Genomic DNA, 22,330 nt, shown 5'->3' with positions numbered 1-22,330 from the left:
AACAAGAAGATTTTACCTACTTGGCTCCCCAACCCCCTAACCCCTTTGCTCTCCATCAAATCTGAACCAGGGCTATATTGGATGGCCAGGGCTGTGGAGCCTTCCTCACACTGACAGATCTTGCTTTTTTGTGATCCTTAGAAACACACCCTCTTTGGGGCACTATACACTGAAATATTTGAGTGCCATTTCCCGAGTCACAGGCCAGCGGAAGGTCTGTTTGGAAGCGATAGGCTGTTCTCGTTACCCGAGGATCGTTGATGCCCGTGATTCGTTCCTCCGGTCTGTCTAACACCAGGAAAGCAGCCAGGTTGGCAGTGTAGGAGGCCACGATAATCATGGCAAAACCAGCCCAGACCATGCCAAGGATGCGAGCTGAGAAACTTCTTGGGGCACCTGATAAGAGTCAAGAGAGTAAAGAGAAAAAAAGGAATCCGTTGAAGTCGGAGAGGGAGAGATGGAAAGTTTTTTCTGTGCTTGACAGAGAAGGACCGGGGGGGTGGGACATGCTAGCAGTCTTCCAATATTGGAGGGGCTGCCACAGAGAGGAGGAGGCCAAGCTATTTTCTAAAGTGCCTGTAGGCCAGCTAAGGAATAATGGATGGAAACTGAACAAGGAGAGATTCAACCTGGAAATAAGGAGGAATTTTCTGACAGGGAGAACAATCAACCCATGGAACAGAAGTTGCCCTCGGAAGTTGTGGGAGCTTCATCACTTGAGACTTTCAAGAAGAGACTGGACTGCCATTTGTCAGAAATGGTGTAAGGTCTCCCACTTGGGTGGGGGGGTTGGACTAGATGACCTACAAGGTCCCTTCCAACTCTGATTATCTGCTACGCGGAACTTGTAAAGACCCAAAAGAAAAGACAAGAGACCGAGAGAGGTCTCAGACTCAAGGGAGGCATTCCTCCTTCTATTGATGCCTCTCCTCTCTGATCACAGGCTCAGCCATTTCCCTCCCCAGAGGGGTCTGGGGCTCACCTTCTCCGATGCCAGAATTCAGAAGGACCCCCCAGGAGAACCACATGGCCGATGAAAGCGTCAGGGCGTCCTCTTCCTCTTCTTCACTGTTCACTTTGAATCGGCCGAAGGGACTGCAAAAGAGAAAGCAACCCCACTTGGCTGAGTTCTGCCCCATCTAGCAAGAGCCGCTATAGGCACGGATGTGCCTGTCCACTCAAGAGCAAGTTCCGGTTCAGCCTGAGGGTTACCGAAGAGAAACAGGGAAGGAAACTCCAAGGGTTTGAGCTAATAATGGCTGACTGGGCCGGGAACTGCAGGGCGGGGCTGGCAGCAGGGGAGAATGCCGTCCCCGATTGTTGCGCATGCACGCAATGTCACGCATGCGCCATAATGATTGACTGGGCCGGGAAGGGAGGGGCGGGCAGGGGAGAATGAGGCAAGGATTGTCGCACATGCACGCAAATGTCACACATGTGCAATAACAAAAACCGGTTCCGGGAGCGGAGGAGCAGGCGGAGAGGGGTGGGGCCAGCCAGGGGTCCGTTTTATCGGTTCTCCAAACTACCGGGAACATTAACAACCAGTTCTATAGAACCAGTGCGAACCGGTAGAATCTCACCCCTAGTTTGAGCGGAATGTAACTTTAGTCCTTCCCTCCAACTGGATGACGCATAAATCATGCAAACGGAAGCATATCCTGAGACTGTTCAGTGGCTGCTTAGCTGAACTGATGGTGATGGCCTTTGGATTTTTCCACCTTGAGCAACAATCGTGGTCAACATTCTGGATTCCCAGCATCTCCATTTGCAGAGGCTTTTTCATGACAGCCCCTACCCACCCACAGCCGCACACGCGCCTTGTCTTTCCTCCCCATTCTGAGGATTAGGGTACCTGAAACGGTCCAGCAGATATAACATCACAGCCACCACATGAACCGACAGCCCCACCAGGAGCCACAGTGTGCTCTGGAACGGTTGCATGAATGAATCCAGGGTGCTGCGGGGGATTTCCTGCAACACAGAAGGAAATCGTGGCTGGAAAAAGCCTGCAAAGAGTGGGCTGTCTCCAGCCAGAATCAGATCTGCTGAAAACAGGGTAGAACAGACCAACGAGACCCGTTTTCCTGTCGCTGCCACTGCAACGCTGCTGGGAAATCCTCAGCAGGGCAGGAAAGTGGAAACTCTTACCCTGCCACTCTTATGTCTTCACAGAGCAAGAGGAATTCAGGGATTGGCTGCCCCCCAAGCATGAGGGAGTCCATTCAAGAGCTCTGGTGGCCGTGCAGTGGCTAGAATGCAGAACTGCAGACTACTTCTGCTGATTGCCAGCTGCCTGCAGTTGGGCAGTTCAAGTCTCCCCAGGCTCAAGCTTGACTCAGCCTTCCATCCTTCTGAGGTGGGTAAAATGAGGAGCCAGATTGTTTGCGGGGGGCAAGAGGCTGACTCTGTAAACACTTCGAGAGTGCTGGAAAGCACCGTGAAGTGGTATATAGGTCTTAAGAGCTACTGCTATCGTTATGTTCATCATAATCGGCTGGAAAGCATCAGGACCTTCCACTCCGTATCAGGGAGGTTGCTGTTAAATTTTATTTCTGCAGCTCCCCTTCACTTATTGTTTAGGATTACAGTTAATTTTGGGCTGGGTATTATCAGGCAAGGATGGCTTCATTCCTTTTACTCCAAGCTCCATCTTTCCATCCTAGCTGGGGGCCTGGGATTCAACTCCCACTTCTCTTCATATACTCGGCTACCATTGTGCCCTGTCGGTATTTGTGCATTACCTTCTTCACGAGGATGGTCAGTCCTTGGTACTTAAAAGGCTTGGAAAACTCGATATATTGAGCCCGCTCATTGTTAATGGTTAGCGGGGCCACAATCATGTCGGCCTGGCCACTCAGCAGCTCTCCCATCATCCCGTTCCACTCCTTCTTGTTGCTGTTGTTCACCTGCAATTAGAGCCCCAGCCAGGGTCAAACTTCCGTGGTGCAGGTCTGTCCAAAATGAGCCTTTTCAGTTAATGTCTGAGCTCTTCCCTCTGGAGTAACTCTCTCCACGAACCATTTAGGACGTCCAAGCAGAGAAGGGGACAGAAGTGCATAACATGGACTATGGCTACTAGTAAGCCTTAAGAGCGGCTGGGGTAAATGACACGGTTTAAGCACCCCAAAAAAAAGAACAGGCTCCAGAGCAAGGGAGCTGTTTCTCAACTTGGTTGAATGCTGACAAGGTGCAACCCCCAGATGTTGACGCACAGTGGTTGGACATGATGGTAACATAGACTTACCACCCCCTTTTTTTTGGAATGGAAAGAAAAATAAGCAACGGTTATAAATGCAAAGCGAATTGAGAACGATTGCCAGTTGTGGACTGTTTTGGCCCCGTTTCACTTAGACTGAGAGGAAGGTGGTATTCTTACCCGTTCTTGTGTGCCAAATTTACCGTCACCCACTAGATGAACTTCGTAGGTAAAATTCATTGTCTTCGCAAGCTTGATGAGTAAGTCGATGCAGAAGCCATAGCAACATAACATTACGCTGGGGCGCCCTGTGTTGCAATGAGGAAAGAAAGAAAGGAAAGAAAGGAAAGAAAGGAAAGAAAGAAGAAAGAAAGAAAGAAAGAAAGAAAGAAAGAAAGAAAGAAAGAAAGAAAGAAAGAAAGAAAGAAAGAAAAAAAGAAAGAAAGAAGATAAACACACTCTGAAGATCCCATGTGCACTAGGGAGCTTTCAGAATAGCTACTTCCTGTTTCCCTTCGTGATGCGGCTAAGGAAAAGATAGGAATAAGGGCAGGGAAATGGTGGGCAGAATTAGACTCCTTGAAGGATATTGGACAGCCATGTAAATGTTCTGCATGTTGATTTAAAGCACTGCAATTACCCTACTCTTCGTTCCAAAGAAAACTGAATTCTCTATCAAATATTATTGGAATGCAAATAAAGGAAATAGCAATAGCACTTAGATTTATATACCGTTTCACAGTGCTTTACAGCCCTCTTGAAGTGGTTTACAGAGTCAGCTTATTGCCCCCAACAATTTGGGTCCTCGTTTTACCCACCTCGGAAGGATGGAAGGCTGAGTCAACCTTGAGCCTGGTGGGATTCGATCTACCAAATTGCAGTGGGAGTAGCTTGCAGTACTGCACTCTAACCACTGCACCACTGAGGCTCCATCGTATCAAATACCTTGGAGGTCCCTCACTATTCAACTTATTAAGCTACTGGCAGTGAACGTTGCCAATGGAGAGGAAGTGGGAGCCACAGTCCTTCACCTGGAAGTGGTGGGTCTTTGGGGCGTGGGGGTGGGTGGGAAGAAGGTTCAGTTGGGGTTTTTGAGCTTCCGGGCTGAGCGGTTCACCTGGCAAGGTCTCGTTGGGCCCTGTACAGAGCACCTGCTGCACCAATCCCCCCGTGCTGTTGAGCAGCGGCTTGCACTTCCCGTCGGCCAGGGTGGTCTTCACATAGACAAATGGCTCCTGGTGGATTGTGACTATCTGTGGAAAGAGAGGCCAGAAAGCTTGGTAAGCCTTGGAGGAGCCCCTTGCTCTAAAGTACAATACAAACTAGGCGGATATGACCTCGTTGACGACCCTCACTCTGTCAAGGATCTCGGAGTATTCATATCAAAATGGCCTAAGCGCCAGAGCTCACTGTAACAGCATTCCCCAAAAGGCATTAAGAGTTGTAAATCTAATTTTACGATGCTTCGCCTCCGGAAATATCCAATTGCTAACTAAAGCATACAAAACCTTTGCTAGACCAATACTCGAAAACAGCTCATCTGTCTGGAATCCGCACTGTATATCGGACATTAATACAACTGAGCGAGTCCAGAAGTATTTCACGAGAAGAGTCCTCCACTCCTCTGCTCGCAAAAGAATACCCTACACCACCAGGCTTGAAATTTTGGGCTTGGACAACCTTGAACTACGCCGCCTACGGTTGGACTTAAGCATAGCACACAAAATTATCTGCTACAATGTCCTACCAGTCAATGACTACTTCAGCTTCAACCACAACAATACAAGAGCACACAACAGATGCAAACTCAAGGTAAACCACTCCAAACTTGATTGCAGAAAGTACGACTTCAGCAACAGAGTGGTCAATGCCTGGAATGCACGACCTGACTCCGTTATTACATCCTCAAACCCCACCACTCCTTTACCCTCAAACTATCCACTATTGACCTCACCCCATTCCTAAGAGGTCTGCAAGGGGCGTGCATAAGTGCACAATCATGCCTACTGTCCCTGTCCTATCGTCCCCATTTATTTGTACCCATTTCCTGTATTCTTACTCATATTTATACTTATACCTATTACCTTGTAAGCGATTGACAAATCAAATCAAATCAAATCAAATCAAATCAAATGTCTGCTCGGGAAAAGTAAGGTTCAGCAGGGAAAGCGGTGGCCACAATGAGCCCACCCTCCACCCACCCCCACTGACTGCCAGGGACACCCTCCGTTTCTCCCTGTTGGGTGAACCCGGCAGGGCAGCCCCCCCCCCAAGAACCCACTTTTAATTCTCTTGCTGGAAATGAGGCCACAGGGCTTCCCCCCACTGGTGGCATGGCCGCCACCAGGCGGGAACCTACCTTTAGTTTTGTAGACATCTCGTAACCCTGCGGTGTTTCTGTTTCCCCTCCCGGCCAGACAATCTTTCGGTCGTTGGGCAGAAACTGTGAAGATGCAGTTCAGGCAGGAGGGTTACAAAGTGAGCTGGGCAGAGGCTGCAGCCCCTAATTATGGCCGCGTGTGACTGTATGTGTCTATGCTGCGTTGTCACACTCTGGAAATTCACAGGAGGCCCCCAATTCAGGGCCTCCCTTTCCAGAGCTGGATTAGGAAGATTCAGTAAACGGGCTTGTACGTACGTGGCTCCCGTTGTAGACTCCGACTTGCACCAGTTTGTTGTTCTGGAGATTCATGACGCTGTAGTTGGCATATTTTCGGTCCCCGTCTTCATTAAACTCCACCCTGCCAGTCACGCCTTCTGCATATTTGGTATGCATCAGCACCCTAAGAGAAGTCATCTCATTTAGGCTCTGCGGGCTGCCCCCTTCACCTCTTGGGAGGGTCTGGGGGATGTACTCGGGGTGGTCTTGGGCAGGTAGGCGAGCGTTGGAACAGGCCCCGTCACTCAGTGATGTAAACCCTCAGAAGCCGGCCCTCCCTCTCTCCTCCTGGGGGATTTGCTTGGCCCATGGCCAGCGGCCTTCGCCGCTGGCCCACGGCCCGAAGAGCATGGGCAGGAGGAGGACCCCTACCTTTTGAAGAGGGGCCCAGTCTTCCAGATGTTAGTGTTCCCCACACAGCCTCGAGGGGGGTCGGTGATGTTCTCTTTCTCAAACAAGTCGTGCACAGCCTGGGCCACCACTGCCACAGCATCTCTGATATGTGCAGATTCGTTCTTCCCATTCATGAGCTGTAGACCAATCAGTCCTGAAATGGTCGAAGAGAAGAGAGTCAGAAGACCCCCCTCCGGTGAGCTCCATTTCCGCTGGCCAAGGACTCTGTGGGCACCAAGGGCAGTGAGGCTGAGCTATTTGTCCCCAGAATCTGCTTGTTGGAGTAGCGTTGCCTTTGGGCTTCAGCTGATCGACCTTACCGCATGAAATGGTACAACTATAAAAAGGGGAAGATGAGTCTGTCCGTGAAGCCATTCTGTCCACGCTGGGCAAGGCAGGGCTCCAGTTTGCCCCCTTACTGCTGACCACCCCCCCACTCTTGTAAATTCCCTCCTCTGGCAACCCAGAACAGAAACCTCAGCAGAGCCAGACAGCCAAGAGGAAGGCAGAAGCTGCGTGGCTTTTGAGAGGAGAGTCAGGACGAGGAATGGTACCTTCTGGCGCATTGCGCAAGGCGTTGCCCGAGATCTCCCTTTCTCCCACCAGCCATACGTAACCCGGACCGGTCATGTTTTCTTTGGCTGCTGCCATATACACGGTGGTGGCATCGTCCTCGCTGGAAGAGAACAGCGATGTCACTGGCAAGGAATCTCTTGCCCTTCCTTAATGCTCCCCTTCGTGGACGCGTCTGCCAAGTGCTCCCCTCTACCTTAGTGGAGATCTCAGGAAGAGAGGGAAGCTCCCAAAGGTTTCTCCAGTGCAGAAGGCAGGAGTCCAAAGGTGGGACCTTCTATTTGTCTGCCTTAGGCCCGCTTCAAGAGGGAGGCCTTAAGGGAAGAACGCTCTCACAAACTGACTGAACAGGCAAATTCTTGGGTGGTGTTGTGGTTTGCCGGAAGCCAGTGCAGATGGCAGCAGAGTTGGACAGTGAGGAAGAAAAGGGACCACTCGGGGGTCTGGAGACAAGGGTCCAATGCAGGGATGGGGCCAGGACCATCTGGGAGTGGGGTGCTGCCTTCGAAGCCTTTGGAGTCTGGCAGCAGCGAGGCAGAGGACCCAGGGGAGCCTGTTCCCAGTGCACGTGTGCACAGAGCTGCTAGAAGGCAAGAGCAGTTGAAGCAGAAGCGGTGACTTGGGAGTAAGGCTGGGAGGTGATTGCCCCTCCCCTAAGGGATAAAAGTCAGACCTCAGTGACAAAAGCTTTGCAGGAAACAAAGCAGTTCAATTAGATTCCAAGTCCTCCTTGAAGCTCTGTTTATTCTGGTCATTTTTTTTCTGGTACTTTGGGTGGTTTCTGTTATAATTAATTTGGATACTTCTGTTTTTGGCAGCATTCCACAGCACTGAAAGGCGTGTGCTTATCTTGGGGAACTGTTTATAATTAGTTCTGGGCTGGGAATGCAGCACCCCACTCTCCGATAGTCCTGGCCCCATTCCTGCATCACACGCAGGCCCCTCATCTGAGTCCTCGCTCTCCGAGACCTCAGCTGTCTGCACCTGCTGCTGGCGAACCACAACATTAGGGCAGAGAACAACACTGTGCCAGATCAAGACAGAACTGATATTAAGCAGGGGTCTTAGCTCTGCCCTCGGCCCCATCGATTGCTCAATCGTGTGTGGCTACCGTAGAGGAGAGGGTGGGGAGGAGAAGACCTCCCCACTGCAGTTTCCAGAGGCCGGGTGTGGTGTGGTGGAGAGGAGCCCGAAAAGGAGCCAAAGGGTTTGCTTACTAGAAGGAAGACGGTGCAGGTCCCAGTGGGACTCCTCCCGTTCTATAGCTCCTTGGTTTGAACTCTAAACCTGTTGTCACCTGGCCAGGTGGGCAGCTTTTTCCTGTCCTGTCTGTGGGCCTGTGGGTTTCCCTTGTGACTGTGCCAGGAACCAATCTGACTTTGACTGGATTCCCATCCGGTGTATCATTTACCTCGCTCCTACTGCTTCTCGCGGTGGCCCCCCAGGAATAAGGGGCCAGGACATCATTGGACCCAGTGGCTCCGGCTTCTGTGCGCAAGGCCTGAACGCTGAAAGGCAGGTGGCAGTTAGGTCGAGGGCTTACCTTGCGGAGAGGATAATCACCCGAGCCTCCACTTCTTTGGCTTCCAGTAGCAGTGAAGTCACATTTTTTGTTCCCGGTTCAAACTGAAGCACCTTCTCGGCCTGCAATTGGTGTGAGCGAGACGGATTAGCGCAAAGGCCACAGAGTTGGGTCAGAACCATGCTTTTTAGGAAAGAGAATTCCATCCCTCTTTCAAAGCACCGCTAGGCATGGAAAGGAAGGGCAGAGGGAAGTTATTTTTTTCTTTTCTCTTTTTTTTCTTTCTTTTTCTCTTAGGGTTTTTTTTTCCCCTTTCTTTGACATTAATCGATACTGTTTTCTCTTTACTTTTTTTTAAAAAAAACTTTTGCACTGTGCATGCAGTCACTCAAGACTCAAAGAGAGGCGTGCATTTGTAGAGAAAAGAGGAAAAAAGGCATATGTAAGTATCATAGATACATATTTGTTTATTTGAAATGCAATTGAAAACTCAAACCAGTGTTGTTTTTCAGAAAAACAAAACCAAACAATAAACCAGGGGAACTCAAAATTTTTGAAAATGCACAAGGTTCATCTTGGAAACGTGGGGAATCAAAGTGAAAGTTTCACACCAAGGAACCATTTCTTTTTTGTCAGAGGGGTGGGGGAGAAGAGGAAAGCAAAGGACAGCAGGAAGGGATTGGTTCAATTTTTCAAGAAAGAAAGAAAAAAAATACTTGCAAGTTGATTATTGCTTTACATGCATGTCTCCAAAACAAATATTTCCAGGGCTGGCTTGCTACATTTCCATTCTCAGGGTCAAAACAAACTTATCCCAACATAAAATAACGTGCTACCAAAAACATGGAGTTTGCTCGCTTGCTTGGTACATATTTTTTTTGATTCTGATTTTGATTTTTAATTAATTTTTCCTTGTGCCTGTGGCCAAGTTCATCATTTTGCTAGTTAGGTTGGTGGGCGGCGTGCATTGTCCATGCAAATATACCTTGGGTCCTCGCTTGCTGTCATAGGATAGTTGTTCGAGGCTGTCATAGTTCCTTTTTTTACTCTGATGAATAATGTGCACAGAAAAAATATGTAGACACAGAAGAATATTATAAACAGCTGAAAAAAAATGACGTGTAGTAAAGCAATCCAATATCCAACTCTTTCTCCACTGTTTGTGAAAAGGGAATGCTATAACCCTGGAGCACGCAAAACCCAGGAGAGAAGGGGGCCTCTGGCCCCTCCCCAGTGGAACCTGGCTCCCCTCTTGCTTGCTATGTCTTAGGGCCACCCCTTCTTCATCCTAGGGCACGCAGGGAGGAACGGAGAAGGGAGCAACGTGGCTTACAGGAGAGAAAAGGGCCCTGATCCCTTTCATTAGTTGCAGCTGGGAGAACAGGATATAAGAAGGGGCGTTTGCGCACAGCACCTTGCTGGAAGCAAAGCGTGAATTATCTTTGTCCAGGCTTATCTGGGTTTTGGCGTTCTCCCAACCGTGGGTGCTGCGTTATCTTTTGGAAGTCTGCCATTTATTACCCTGGCCTGCCGTGTTAATTACTTCAGTGTGGTTTGTGTTGGGTTTTTTTAACGTCTAATTTATCTGTACTTTGAGTTTGGACTGCATTTCTTCCCTTTGTAGACTGTTTTTTGGAAGAGTTTGATCTCCAGCCGAGGAAAAGTGCACAGTGGGGGCCAAGTTGGAGGCATGAAAGGGAATTTATTCTACTTTGGTGACTTTGTTATTTTTGTGCCACGCCCCTTTGGGTCATCCCAGTAGCTGGTCTGAATAAGCAGCTTTCCAGATGGCTGTGCAGACATCCAATAAGACCTCTAAAAGGAGGCCAGATGCAGACAGATGCAAGGGGGGGGGATGCACAAAGATGAAATGGGACATTCCTTCTCATCGCCTCCTCCAGCTTTCAGAGTGAGAGAGAGGGAAGCATGAGAAGAACTTCAGTGGAATAAATTGAAGGGAGCCCAGGTTTCCCCTCCATCATCTACGCCTGAAACTCCTAAGGCCAAACCGCCATTCGCAGCTGGTTCCAGGGTTCACAAGGACACAGACTCTGGAAATGGAGCCTCTCCTGAACTATGGTGACTGCGTGGTTGACAGGAAGATTACCCCTATCAGCTCTGGAAGCCCTATTCCACACTGCCACATAGCCTGGGAGAGTGGAAGGGTGTGTGTGTGTGTGTGTGATTTCAATTAAGTAGCTCTAAGTAGACAAAATAAAATTCTTTTGTTAGTCCAAGGTCACTTTTAGCATAGCGCAGGATGAAATAAGGATCTTACTTTTGGACGGATCGTTGATTGGGCCATGTGATGTGATGACGGCCAAGGGGAGATGGATTTTTAGTTGGGGAAATTGTGGAAAGCCCCAAAAAACTTTTAGATTCGGGTTGCCGCAGATGGGCCGGGTACTATTCTAATTAAAGTACTTTTGAGATATGTTGGTCTCAGAGTCAATGATTGGAATGGAGGTTTGCTGGAAGGTGGACACCCTCTTTTATGGAAAGTACATGGAAGCCATTAACATGCCATGCCACGGGTCATAGCCAGGGCTTCGTGGGAGATCTCTGAGCCGAGCCACATCCCCTTAGAGAACAGGCAGCGTCCCAGAGGGTTGCAATCCTAATGGGACTGGCTAGATAGCACTGAACCGAGCCATCCTTTGGAACAATCCTGGCTAGGACCATGCAGTCAAAGCAGCAAAAAAAAAAAAAAAAAAAGGATGGGATCCCCCGAGTCTTTGCAGGATCCACTGCTCTGGCCTTCTGCCCTGCCATCTGAGCCTCTGGTAGAAGTTGGGAAGCTTTTCAAAAATACCCTCTCGCTTCTAGTCTAGAAGAGTGTTTTCTAAACTTGGGGAAACTCTAGACTTCATTTATAGCGGGCTTTGGTTTCATTATGTTCATTGGTGGGATTCAAATAATTGAACAACCGGTTCTCTGCCCTAATGATTTCTTCCAACAACCAGTTCACCAAACGGCTCAAAAAGTTAACAACCGGTTCTCACCAACCGGTGAGAACCGGCTGAATCCCACCACTGGCTATGTTGCTCAGACAGGGTGTACAGACAAAAGATTCTATGCGCCATTCAAAGTGACTTCAAGACCGGGGCTTAGTCTCGATGAACCACTTTTTTCTGACCCAAGGCAGAGCCACATTCTGCACCCTGCCTGTATATAGCTTGGACTGCTCGTACATAACACATTGCTTCCTCCTTAAAATACCAGTAGTAAATACCATATTTGCTTCAAGCACAGGGCGAATGGCTCATGCAGGTAGAAGTTGTCTGGGGGAGGGCAGTTCATTTAATTTTAGAAGGGGAGGGAGGGAAACGGTGATCCTCATACAGGCCTGAGGGCCACAAAGCCCTGTATGTCTATTACGATGTAGCTGCTGACAGCCAGAGAGCAGATGGGAGCAGGAAAGGCAGCTGGCTCTGTTGCTGCTGTTCAGAAGTTGGAGTAGGGCTTATCTGACCTTTGAGTAACTCAGTGAAAGGAGAGAGAAAGCGAGAGACCTACTCTAAAGTCGCCTTTTTGGCCGCAGGCTGCTGGTCTCGCCATCTGACCATTTCATCAGATGGATCCCTTTATCAAGACTGTCCCCCGCAAAAGAGCTACAGAGACAGCTGCAGGGAGCATCTGATATAATACCCAGATGGTCGTTAACCCAGCTGGTCTAAAGGCCCTGCAAAGCCAGCATTGTCAGGTCAAAGAGGATTCAGTGCCCAGGAATCAGGTTCGTCTATGTAGGTCAGCTCGTAAAGAGAGCCTGGGTGCCTCTTGACTGGCATGTCCTTAGATATTTGCAGGATTTTGGCATTTCTGGGCCAGGGTAAGATCTCATAAGTGAGTGTTGTCCATTTATTAAAGGAAAACCTTTCAAACATAGAAAAGCAGCCATTCTTAGCTAGAGTTCTGCCTGCTCTGCTCGTTGTCTGTGTGTGCAGAGGGATTTAGTTGAGGAGGGGAATCTTTTGATGTGATTCTCCCTCTCTTTCCTGCAGAGGTCTGTCTAGACGTGAGGGAAAATGGCTCTGATTTCTCTTTATTGGCTGTGTTCGCCAGAGAAGGCCACGAAGCCAGTGAGTTAATAACAGCCGGTAGAAAAAGGCTACAGCACTTCTGCGCCATAATTTACTGTTTTTATAATACGGAAGAAAACTTTTGCCTTACAAGTTATTGTATCACAATAAAGGTGACATTTTAATGCTTTGCAGGGAGGAGGAAGATGCTCATTCTAAGTTTCTCTGAACTGGATTATGGAAGAGGGTGTCAATCGTACGATGCAAATTGATTGGCAGTATACATTGTAGAAAGGGGCGAGAGCTTAGAAGGGATGTCGAAGAGGCTCAGGGAGAACAGGAGAGGCAGAAAGGCATGTAAGGAAGCTGGGAAGCGAAAGAAACTGGAAGCCAAGGATTGTGCTACTGTCCAAGACCAAGTCTGACCCCTAAAGTATTCTAACAAGACCAAGCCAGTAGGAATCAGGGAGCCCACAGAAGTACTAGGACTTGAGATGCTCAGCTAACCATTTCTCCTTCCTTCCTTCCTTCCTTCCTTCCTTCCTTCCTTCCTTCCTTCCTTCCTTCCTTCCTTCCTTCCTTCCTTCCTTCCTTCCTTTCTTCTTTCTTTTCTTTTCTTTTCTTTTCTTTTCTTTTTTTTTCTCTTATGTTCTTTCTCTCACGCTCTCTTTCTCTCTCTCTGACCCCAGCTGGCCAACAAGAAGCCAGGAGGCCTTGGATAGCTTCCTTGCTACTCTGGAGAGCTTTCGCTTTATCAGCACACTCGCCATTGAAAAAGGGGGATTTGCAAAGCTCCAGGTTATGTTTCTCCTCATTTCACAGTTGTTGCCGGTTTCGTTTGCATGTTTTTTGTTTTTCTCTCTCTCTTTTTTTTGTTTTTTGTTTTAATGCAGAAGGTTTTCGACCATGGTAAAGCAAGTGAAATGAATAAGAGTACAAAGTTTCGTTAGGTACTACTCAAGAGACACCGTTGATGCTTAAAGCATAATGTTAGTCGTGTTAACAATGGGAAGAAAGAAGGTGTTTTACATACACGGCTCTACGTACATACAACAAGCCTGAGACTTTTAAAGGTTCTGCTGTATCCACAGAAGTTTAGGCGGCGGAGCGTGGGGGATACTGACCTTGGATTCCTTCTCTTCCAAGAGGGTCTCCAGCTTCTTTTGGGCAGCCCGTCCTTCGTGGTCATCGCTGACAATGAGGATGATATGGTTCCACTTGTAAAAGCGCATCATCTCGAACCAAACGTTGGACTGGTGGGAGTAAGGGGGCACCGTTCGTAGGAAGGACAGGTGGATACTCTGCAAGCGAAAGACAGGAGCCAATCAAATGTCTGAAAAGAAAAGAGCTACATTGGTGGTTGGTTGGAAGGTTTTCCGCACAAGTGGTCGTCTTTATAGAGAATCCAGAAAACAAACTGTAGGATTTTTATTTCGTTCTCCAGGGATGGTTTGTAAGCCTTTTACTTTGCCCTGATAGATCTTTCTAAAGCTTAATTGCTTTTGAAAAGATCTTGTTTCCCTGGGCTGACCACTAAAAGATCTATAGATCACTCTCAGGCGGTAAGCAAGGACTCCTTCTTCATTTGTCTCTCAATGGCTTGTCTTACTTATTCTGAGTTCTAGGAATAGGAAAGTCATCAGCATGTCTAGAACAGTGGCTGCCAACCAGTGGGCCAGGGACCACTGGTCGCCCGCAAGGAAATTTTGGTGGTCTGCAGAGAAATGTCCCCCCCCCCCAAAGCAATTAATCCAGGCTGTGCGGGAACACAAGGCTGTGCTGCCCACATGGCTTGCGGGAACACAAGGCTTGCGTCACTTGCATTGCGAACAACATGAGGTAGTGAGGGGAGGGGGAAAAGGGTGGAGTGGGGGAACTTGCCCCCCTTGCCCCACGCACCTCGCCTGGCCACCGGGCTGCTTCTTTCCGCTTCTTTCTTCTTCTGCTTTTGGCTGCACGCAAGGAAAGCAGCAAAAGTCTTTCTTTCTCTCCCCTAAACTCTGCCAGAAATGAGTCTTTGGGACCCTGCAAGGCCTCCTGCTCCAAGAGGCTGTGCCGGCAAAGACTCATTTCTGGTGGAGTTTGGGGGAGAGAAAGAAAGACTTCTGCTGCTTCTGCTGCTTTCCTTGCATGAAGCCAAAAGTCTCTCTCTCTCTCTCTCTCCCCCTGAGAACGGAGCTGGGATCCCAAATAAAGAACAATCGATCGGTAGGAAAATGGGGTGGAGAATTTTCCTGCAGACTTTTTGGGGGATTTTCCCAGGGTCTCTGGTCCGTGGGATTTAAAATTATGAGTTTGGTGGTCCCTGAGGTCCAAAAGGTTGGTGACCCCTGATCTAGAAGACAACAGCCAAGATGACAGAGGGCTTGGAAGGAAAAAAAACTTATAAAAAAAAAGTTGATGGTGCTGGTATGTTTATCGTGGAGAAGGGGAGACTACAGGGAGACACGATGGTTGTCTTCAAGTATCTGAAGGAATGCTGTGTAAATTTGAGGGCTCAGAATTGTCCTAGGGGACGGACAAGAAACAAGGAATTTAAATTACAACACAAGACGTGAGAGAATATTCTATCTCTTATCCTAATATATGCACCCTAGTATCAACAGTAATAATAACAGTCGTCAGGATAATAATGAGTTCGTTACCTTATCTGAATATATGGACATGCGAGTTGTCAGCCCAAGGACAGGAATCCGATAGAACCCTGCTGTGTATGACACTGGAGTTGGTGTCAAGTGGTCATTTGGAGCTGGTGGGTGGCTCACTAAGATGGCATACACCTGTAGGGTACAGCACACCAAACATCTGGGTCACACACAGGACCCTGTCTCTGCCCCAGAGACACCCGCTGTTTCTAATGCTAGTAGTTGCGCCAGTGAAATGAACAACGGCCTCCAGAACAGTGAACGGCGGGGGCAATTATATTCTTCAAGCATGCCTTTACCTGGCTTCTGTCTGACTTTGTGATTTCTCTACTACAAAAGGAGCCGATGTTCTACAGAGATTTTTCTGTATCCCCCAAACTTTTTTTAAAAATGTGCTTTCGAAATGCCACAGAAAGCATTGTCCATTTGTCAGTTCTTGTTTAAAAGAGGAAAAAGATGTTTTTTTTTTTTAAAGGGAGGACATACTTGGTGAGACTGCACAGCCATTTGCCGATCAGTTCTGCCCGCTGGAAAAACCAAACGCTCGCATTAGAACTAATTGTGAGCACTGATAAGCGGAGAACCTCTGTCGGTGCATGACTGGTGTGTTTAGAAGCCTTCACATAACTGATTTATAGCGCCAGAGACTTAGAGCCTCTGTGGCGCAGTGGTTAGAGTGGAGTACTGCAGGCTACTTCTGCTGACTGCCGGCTGCCTGCAATTTGGCAGTTCAAATCCCACCAGGCTCAAGGTTGACTCAGCCTTCCATCCTTCCGAGGTGGGTAAAACGAGGACAAGAGGCTGACTCTGTAAACTGCTTAGACAGGGCTGTACAGCAATGTGAAGCGGTATATAAGTCTAAGTGCTATTGCAGGCTAATTCTGCTGTCTGTCTGTCTGTCTGTCTATATCTGTCTGTCTGTCTGTCTGTCTGTCTGTCTGTCTGTCTGTCTGTCAGTCCGTCTGTCCATCCATCCATCCATCCATCCATCCATCCATCCATCCATCCATCTATCTGCTGTGGTGGCACAGTGGTTGGAATAAAGCATTGTAGGCTAATTCTGCCCACAGTCAGGAGTTCAAAGTTGACTCAGTCTGCCATCCTTCCGAGGTGGGTAAAATGAGGACCCAAAATTGTTGGGGGCAAGAGGCTGACTCTGTAAACTGTTTAGAAAGTGTTGTAAAGTACTATGAAGGGGTATTTAAGACTAAGTGCTATTGCTATTGCAGGCTAATTCTGCCCACTGCCAGCAGTTTGATCCTGACCAGGTCAAGGTTGACTCGTCCATCCGTCCTTCCAAGGTAGGTAAAATGAGGTCCCAAAATTGTTGGGGGCAAGAGGCTGACTCTGTAAACTGCTTAGAGAGGGCTGTCAAGCATTATGAAGGGTCTAAGTCTAAGTGCTATTGCTATTGTCTTGTCCTCTTGGCTTGAATCAGGCTTCTGTTTTTTTCCTGCTTATACAGAATATACGCTTGGGACTTGAGAAGGGTCAGTGTCTCTGAGCTGATATGGATAGTCCTTCACTTCCAACAGTTCATTTAGTGGCTGTTCAAAGTTGCAATGGCACTGAAAAAGTGACTTAGGACCATTTTTCACACTTGTGACAGTTGCAGTTGGTCACATGGTTTCCATCCAGAGAGTTGATGATTGGTTCCTATTCATGACACAATTTCACTCTCCTGAGCTCATGCGATCCTATTTTGCGATCCCCTAACAAGCAAAGTCAACGGAGAAGCCAGATTCACCATGTAGTAACAACCATGTTACTAATTTAACAGCTGCAGTGGTTCATTTAACAAAATGGGGCAAGAACAGTCATAAAATGGGGCAAAACTAAGAACAAATGTCTCATTTAACAACATAAAGTCTGGGCTCAATTGGGCTGTAAGTGAAGGATTACCTGTACTCTTCTTAGTTAGCCACTTATGAAAGTATAATTCCCGAACGTCTCCTTTGGTCAGGACAGGTGGCATTTCTGAAATATTGCAAATTTGCTTTTTGTTATGGAATTACAATTCCATTTGAAGCTTTTGTTTTGCTTGATCGTAGAAGTATCTGGGATTTTAAAATATTATTTCGAACACTTCTTTGGCTAGAAACAGCAGCAAGCTGTAGTTTAGCATTTCATGCAAATCAAGAAAACTGAACTAATCCTGGGACCGTATTAAGGGAACCCAGACAGAATTGGTATTAGCTGTGAAATTCCGTTTCATTAGCCTTCTATTATTAAAACAAAAGCAGTATTTTATTATCTCCTGGCATGATTTGGGAGATACGTGTTATCCTTGGGATAAAATTCTGCTGGCTGGTGGTAAAATCAGCTTCACCAACTGACGCCCACTGGGTGTTCTGGGCAGTATCTCCCAGGGTACTAGATTGGGGCAAATTGGAGTAGATACTTCCTTAGCCGCCCCCCGGCGTGTGACATGCGTCAGCTTTCCTGAGGCTGTTTGGCTTCTGCTGACTTGCATGAATCTTTCCAAGGCATTTCCAGGGTCAAAAGGAGTCCCTGCGGAACAGGCAGGCTGGATAATATGATTTATTTAACTGCACATTTAGTGTGGAAGTATAATTTCTCTCCAAGGGTTGTTTCAGGTGAAAGAGTCCGTTGAGATTCTGAGAAAGAGAGGGGGAGTTGGAGGGGACGGTTGCAAGGGGAGCAGGAAATGCAAGGTTGGGGACTGGTTTTTCTTCTCTTCCGCTCTGGGGAAGAATTGGGCTGTTCAAATCCACGGAGCCTTTGAGCAACCGCTAGCATTTGCCTGGCCGTCAAGGGATGGTGCCCTGGATTTGCAACGGGCCAAATTAACCAATGATGTTGTGGTTAGCCGGCAGCAGGTGTGGACAGGCTGAGGAGAGCGAGGACTCAGATGAGGGGCCAGGACCGTTAGGGAGTAGACTGCTGCCTTCAGAGATTGTGGGGGCTGGCAGAAGCGATGAGGAGGCTCCCGAGGAGCCTGTGCCAAGTGCGCACGTGTGCAGGATTGCTCGCAGGAAAGAGCGGCTACAGCAGCAGGGGTGACTTGGGAGTAAGGCTACAAGGTAATGGCCCCTCCTTCAAGAAGATAAAAGCCAGCTGTGAAAGAAACGTTCTTTGCAGAAGGCAAAGACGTTTTGAAACTCCAGCCTCATGGACATTCCAGTATCCTGAGTTTGTATTTGAAGATTCTTGTATTGCACATTATTTCTTGCCTGTTATCTTTTTGGCAAGCCTCACACAGTTTGGCAAGGCTTGTGCTTATCACAGCTAATTATTTTGTGAAAGCATTACAAGGTTTCTGTTCCTTTTGGATTGTGTTTGATTTGTTGGAAAAGGCCGTGGGTCAGAACAAAATGTATGCAGATTTCCCACCCCCCTTCTGTGACGTATACCATCCAACTGCTTTGGGGGAACCAATTTGGAGGGGGAAAAATCCCCAATTATCATAATGCATACATTAGGTTTCGTGCTCATCGAAATGACTATCGGCCAAGTTAAACCCCCAATTTATCCAGCCCGTAGGCAGATTGCGAGGACTATAGGAAAGCCTCTAATCCGAGCCTTCCCATGTTGGAGGGAAGGGATGTCAGAGAAAGCAATGACTCTGCTCATTCCCCCCCGCCGTCGGTTCCCTGTAAAAAAGATGAGTGGGCTTACTGCACGAGGCCAAACCAGGTTGCAGGGTGTGTGTGTGTATGTGTGTGTGTGTGTGTGTGTTTCGGTGGCTGAGCGATGCTGAAGCCTTCACCAAAGGCAGTGCCTCCTGCTCAGCCATAAGCGGTTTGCAGAACATCCCGCTTCTTGGCCATGCAAGCCTTTCCTGGCGCTGCGTGGCAAAGACGGAGCATCGCCTTCCCTGCCTGCTCCTTTCCTAGCCTTCCTGTTGGCCTCTGTCTGCTGTCGTGGCCGTCCTTCCTCCCTTACACTCCAGGTCCATCTTCTGACTGGGTGCCTGTGAGGGACAGCAGAGGAGAGGTCTTCAGCTCCCACTCCCGTTCCCTAGCAACCGGCCTTCCCAGGCATCCTGCCCAGAAAAATGGGAAGGAAGGCAGAGGCAGAGCTCCGCGGATGGCCCTTTTCCTTCGGGAATTTCTCCTCCTCTTCTCTGGTCCTCGTTTCTCCCTGCCTATATCCTCCTATAGTTTGTCTCAGTAGATTTGTCCCTTTGCTGCTCTTTAACTGTTCCGTCGTGAGGCGAGGAACTTCCTTTCACTCCTTCTAGAGTATCTGGCTTGTCAGATCCTCGTTGGTGGCTTCAAAGCCCTCCTGGTCTTCCTGTTTCGTATCCCTTGAATGAGATCCTGACTCCCTTCCAGTCCCTTCTGGGCCCGCTGACTGGATTTCTTGGGGGGTTACGAGTCAGCTCAGGACCCGTGGAAGCAAAGCAGCCCTGAGGTTTTTGGAAAAAAAAGACGAGATGCAGAGTGGATTTTGGGGAAGCTGCTGGGAATACCCCTGGGATTCAAGGCAGGCAGGCAGGCAGCTGGTTAACCTGCACTCTTCTGCTGTTTTTGGGGTGGGGGAGCTTCAAGAATTGCACCCAATTGCCTCCCCCCCTCCCCGTCTTCCTTGGCTCTGGAGCCAAAAGGAGAACCAACAGGTGGGGGGGGGGGGGGTGGCAGCAAGCAAGCTTGGCCTGAGGACACCTGGCTGGGTTTTTGGTCCTCCTCTTTCTTATTGGCATCGAGGATGTATTTGCGAGACCCTTCATTTTTAATCCAGTGTCGAGTTTCTGGGTTACATTTTCTAAAAGAGAAAAAAACTGTCTACCTGTAAACCTGCAAGAGGTGTGTGTGTGTGTGTGCAGGGGTGGTTTTATGATCCTTTCTCCCCCCCTGCCCAGTTTGTGAGAAAGCTTGTGTTTGTGCCCGCAGCGGCTTTGGATTGTGGGGGTGCGCACCAGGGTTCAAGCCCCAGCGGGGAGGCTTCTCGGTTGTGTGTGTGTGTGTGTGAAGGGGGAGTGCTTGCTCCCGAGTAATGCCCCACATCGCCTGGGGGCGGAGGCGGCAGGCAAAGCGCTCCTCCCTTCCCATTCGACGGTTTCCCTGCCATTCCACTCCCGCTCAGTCTTGCAAGAGCCGCCCCCTCCCAGATGCACGTTTACATGCCCCGTGCCCGCCTTGGCCCATTATGTGAGCCAGATTGATTCCCCCCCATTCACCCACCCGAGTTTTCCCTCCCCCGCCCCGTGATGCTCACACAGCTCATCCTGGGGTAGGGCGGAGGAGGAGGAAGGAAGGAAGGGGGCTTTGGCGGGGGGGGGTGGCTTTCTGGAAGGGGTCCCCCACCTTCTCACCCCCTCCACCCCACTCTGGGGCTCCCAGGCAAAATTCTGGGGAAAGGAGGGAGGGGGCGGGTTTCGAGGGGGAGGGGAGGGGAGAAAGGGGCAGGCCAAGAGCCCTTGCAAGGGGGGACCCTATCCCGCGCCTTACCTGGCTGGAGATGAGGTCCTCGCAGACGGAAAGAGCCATCTGGATGGCGTTGGGCTTGTGGGTGACGGAGGTGGCGTTCAGCTGGATCTTCCAGGTCCCGTGCCGCTTGTTGGCCTGGCTGATGGCGTCGCGGAAAACCTGCTCGTGCTTCTTGGTGCTCAGCACGGCGCCGATGTTGATGATCTTGGGCTCGCAGCCCGCGCGGGCTACCGAGAACCAAACCAGCACGGCCAGCAGCAGCAGCCGCATGGCGCCCGGCGGCCCGGCCGAGCCGCTCTCCGCGGTGCTGAATTCTCTCTCTCCCCCCCCGCCCCCGGCCCCCCTCGGCGGCGCTCGCTCGGTCGGTCGGTCGGTCCGGCGGGCGGGCGCGCGGGAGAGGGCGCCCGGCGGCTCCGCCAACCTGCCACTGCGGCAGCCGCGGCGCGTCGACTGGGGCGGGGGCGAGCGAGCGAGGGAGCGAGGGAGGGGCCCCGGAAAGCCAGCCCCCGCCCGGCCAAACCCTCCAGCCCCACCACCCCCACTTTCCACGCCAGCGGCTTCTAGAAGAAAGACCCCCCGCCCCCTCCCCGCGCCGCCCCGGAATCTGAATAGAAGAAAAGGGAAGTAGGGGGTGGGGGTGGGGGTCACCTTGGGGCTTCTGCCAGGAAAGAGCCCCCTCTGCCCTCCCTTTCTGCAACTCCCCCAGCTCCAAGGACGACCCCCCGCGCGCCCGCACGGTTTTCAGCTTTCGCGAGGCAACCGACCCAAAAGCAGGTGACCTGTTTTTTCAGGCGAGAAGGAGATGCTTCCTCTGGTTGGGGGGGTGCAGCCCAACTGAAGGAAGGAGGGATCTAGAGGGAGGAGAAAGGAAGGAGGGATGGATGGATAGAATGGCTGTGGAAGAGGAAGAAGAGGGAGAGGATCTAGTAAAGCCAAAGGACACGGCGAGCAGGCGGACAGCTCACCCGTCCTGGGGGGGCGAGGGGGAGCGGGGTGTGTGAGAGAATTATTTCCCGACATACCGGACAGAACAGCCCAGCAATGTATGGAGATGTGCACCTGTGCAGATGGGAACCAAATGGAAGACGTAGGTCTCCTTCCTTTCCCGTGAGAGGGGACAGTGAACCCCCCTGGGGCTCTATGCCCCCCACTGCAAAGGGGACAGGAGGCTTCCCTGCAGTGATCATGCTGGGCAGGAGTGTCCTGGTGGTCGGTACAGGCCGGGCAGTGGTCCAGGTGTTGCTCTACCTGGCTACTCTCCTCTAGACTCTACAGTGGGGTTTTCTTGGTTCTGATCCCTTCATGAGGCCGCCGCATAATTCCCCAAACAGCAGACCAGCAGATTCCTGGGTTGGCTGCTTAGGAATCCGTCCCGTGGCTGTCAAGACGAGCAGATACAGCCTCTCCCTCCTTAACAGATAACAGATCATCAGAGTTGGAAGGGGCCTTGTAGGTCATCCAGCCCAACCTCCCTGCCCAAGTGGGAGACCCTACACCATTTCTGACAATTGGCAGTCCAATCTCTTCTTGAAAGTCTCAAGTGATTGGCGCTCCCACAACTTCCGAGGGCAACTTCTGTTCTGTGAGTTGGTTGTTCTCCCTGTCAGAAAGTTTCTCCTAATTTCCAGGTTGAATCTCTCCTTGTTCAGCTTCCATCCATTATTCCTTGTCTGGCCTTCGGGTGCTTTGGAAAATAGCTTGACCCCTTCCTCCTCTCTGTGGCAGCCCCTCAAATATTGGAAGGCTGCTCTCCTGTCTCCCCTGATCCTTCTCTTCACTAGACTAGCCAGGCCCAGTTCCTGCAACTGTTCTTTGTATGTTTTATCCTCCAGTCCCCTCATCATCCTGGTTGCTCTTCTCTGTACTTTTTCTAGAGTCTCCAACATCTTTTTTTATAATGTGGTGACCAAAACTGGATGCAGTACTC

At 49.8% G+C, this 22,330-nt stretch overlaps 1 protein-coding gene across 14 annotated transcripts in view; it reads right to left on the bottom strand.

Moving 5' to 3' along the window:
• Positions 1-20,715, bottom strand: part of GRIN1 (glutamate ionotropic receptor NMDA type subunit 1) — a 33,691-nt gene extending 12,976 nt beyond the window's left edge. For 12 of the 14 annotated variants that reach the window (XR_015745450.1, XR_015745449.1, XR_015745451.1 and 9 more), the window contains exons 1-15: positions 20,425-20,715; positions 15,011-15,145; positions 13,490-13,666; positions 9,332-9,394; positions 8,368-8,468; positions 6,806-6,927; positions 6,231-6,405; positions 5,838-5,982; positions 5,559-5,642; positions 4,317-4,452; positions 3,380-3,507; positions 2,745-2,909; positions 1,856-1,974; positions 983-1,095; positions 248-396 (exon numbers count right to left, since the gene is read on the bottom strand). Coding sequence is in view for 10 of the 14 variants with exons in the window: in XM_087944346.1 (XP_087800472.1) it covers positions 248-396; positions 983-1,095; positions 1,856-1,974; positions 2,745-2,909; positions 3,380-3,507; positions 4,317-4,452; positions 5,559-5,642; positions 5,838-5,982; positions 6,231-6,405; positions 6,806-6,927; positions 8,368-8,468; positions 9,332-9,394; positions 13,490-13,666; positions 15,011-15,145; positions 20,425-20,673 (2,061 nt within the window). In the remaining 4 variants the exon portion in view is untranslated. The remainder of the gene's footprint in view (positions 1-247; positions 397-982; positions 1,096-1,855; positions 1,975-2,744; positions 2,910-3,379; positions 3,508-4,316; positions 4,453-5,558; positions 5,643-5,837; positions 5,983-6,230; positions 6,406-6,805; positions 6,928-8,367; positions 8,469-9,331; positions 9,395-13,489; positions 13,667-15,010; positions 15,146-20,424) is intronic. The other 2 variants (XM_087944345.1, XM_087944350.1) reach the window with 1 other exon arrangement.
• Between the last annotated feature and the right edge of the window lie 1,615 nt (positions 20,716-22,330).

The sequence above is a fragment of the Notechis scutatus genome, chromosome 15, assembly GCF_049901735.1.
Source record: "Notechis scutatus isolate UNSWTSFEM ecotype Mainland chromosome 15, rNotScu1.2, whole genome shotgun sequence".
NCBI classification, from domain to species: domain Eukaryota; kingdom Metazoa; phylum Chordata; class Lepidosauria; order Squamata; family Elapidae; genus Notechis; species Notechis scutatus.
Note: the sequence above shows the minus strand (reverse complement) of the source record. Positions and strands in the feature narration are given on the sequence as shown.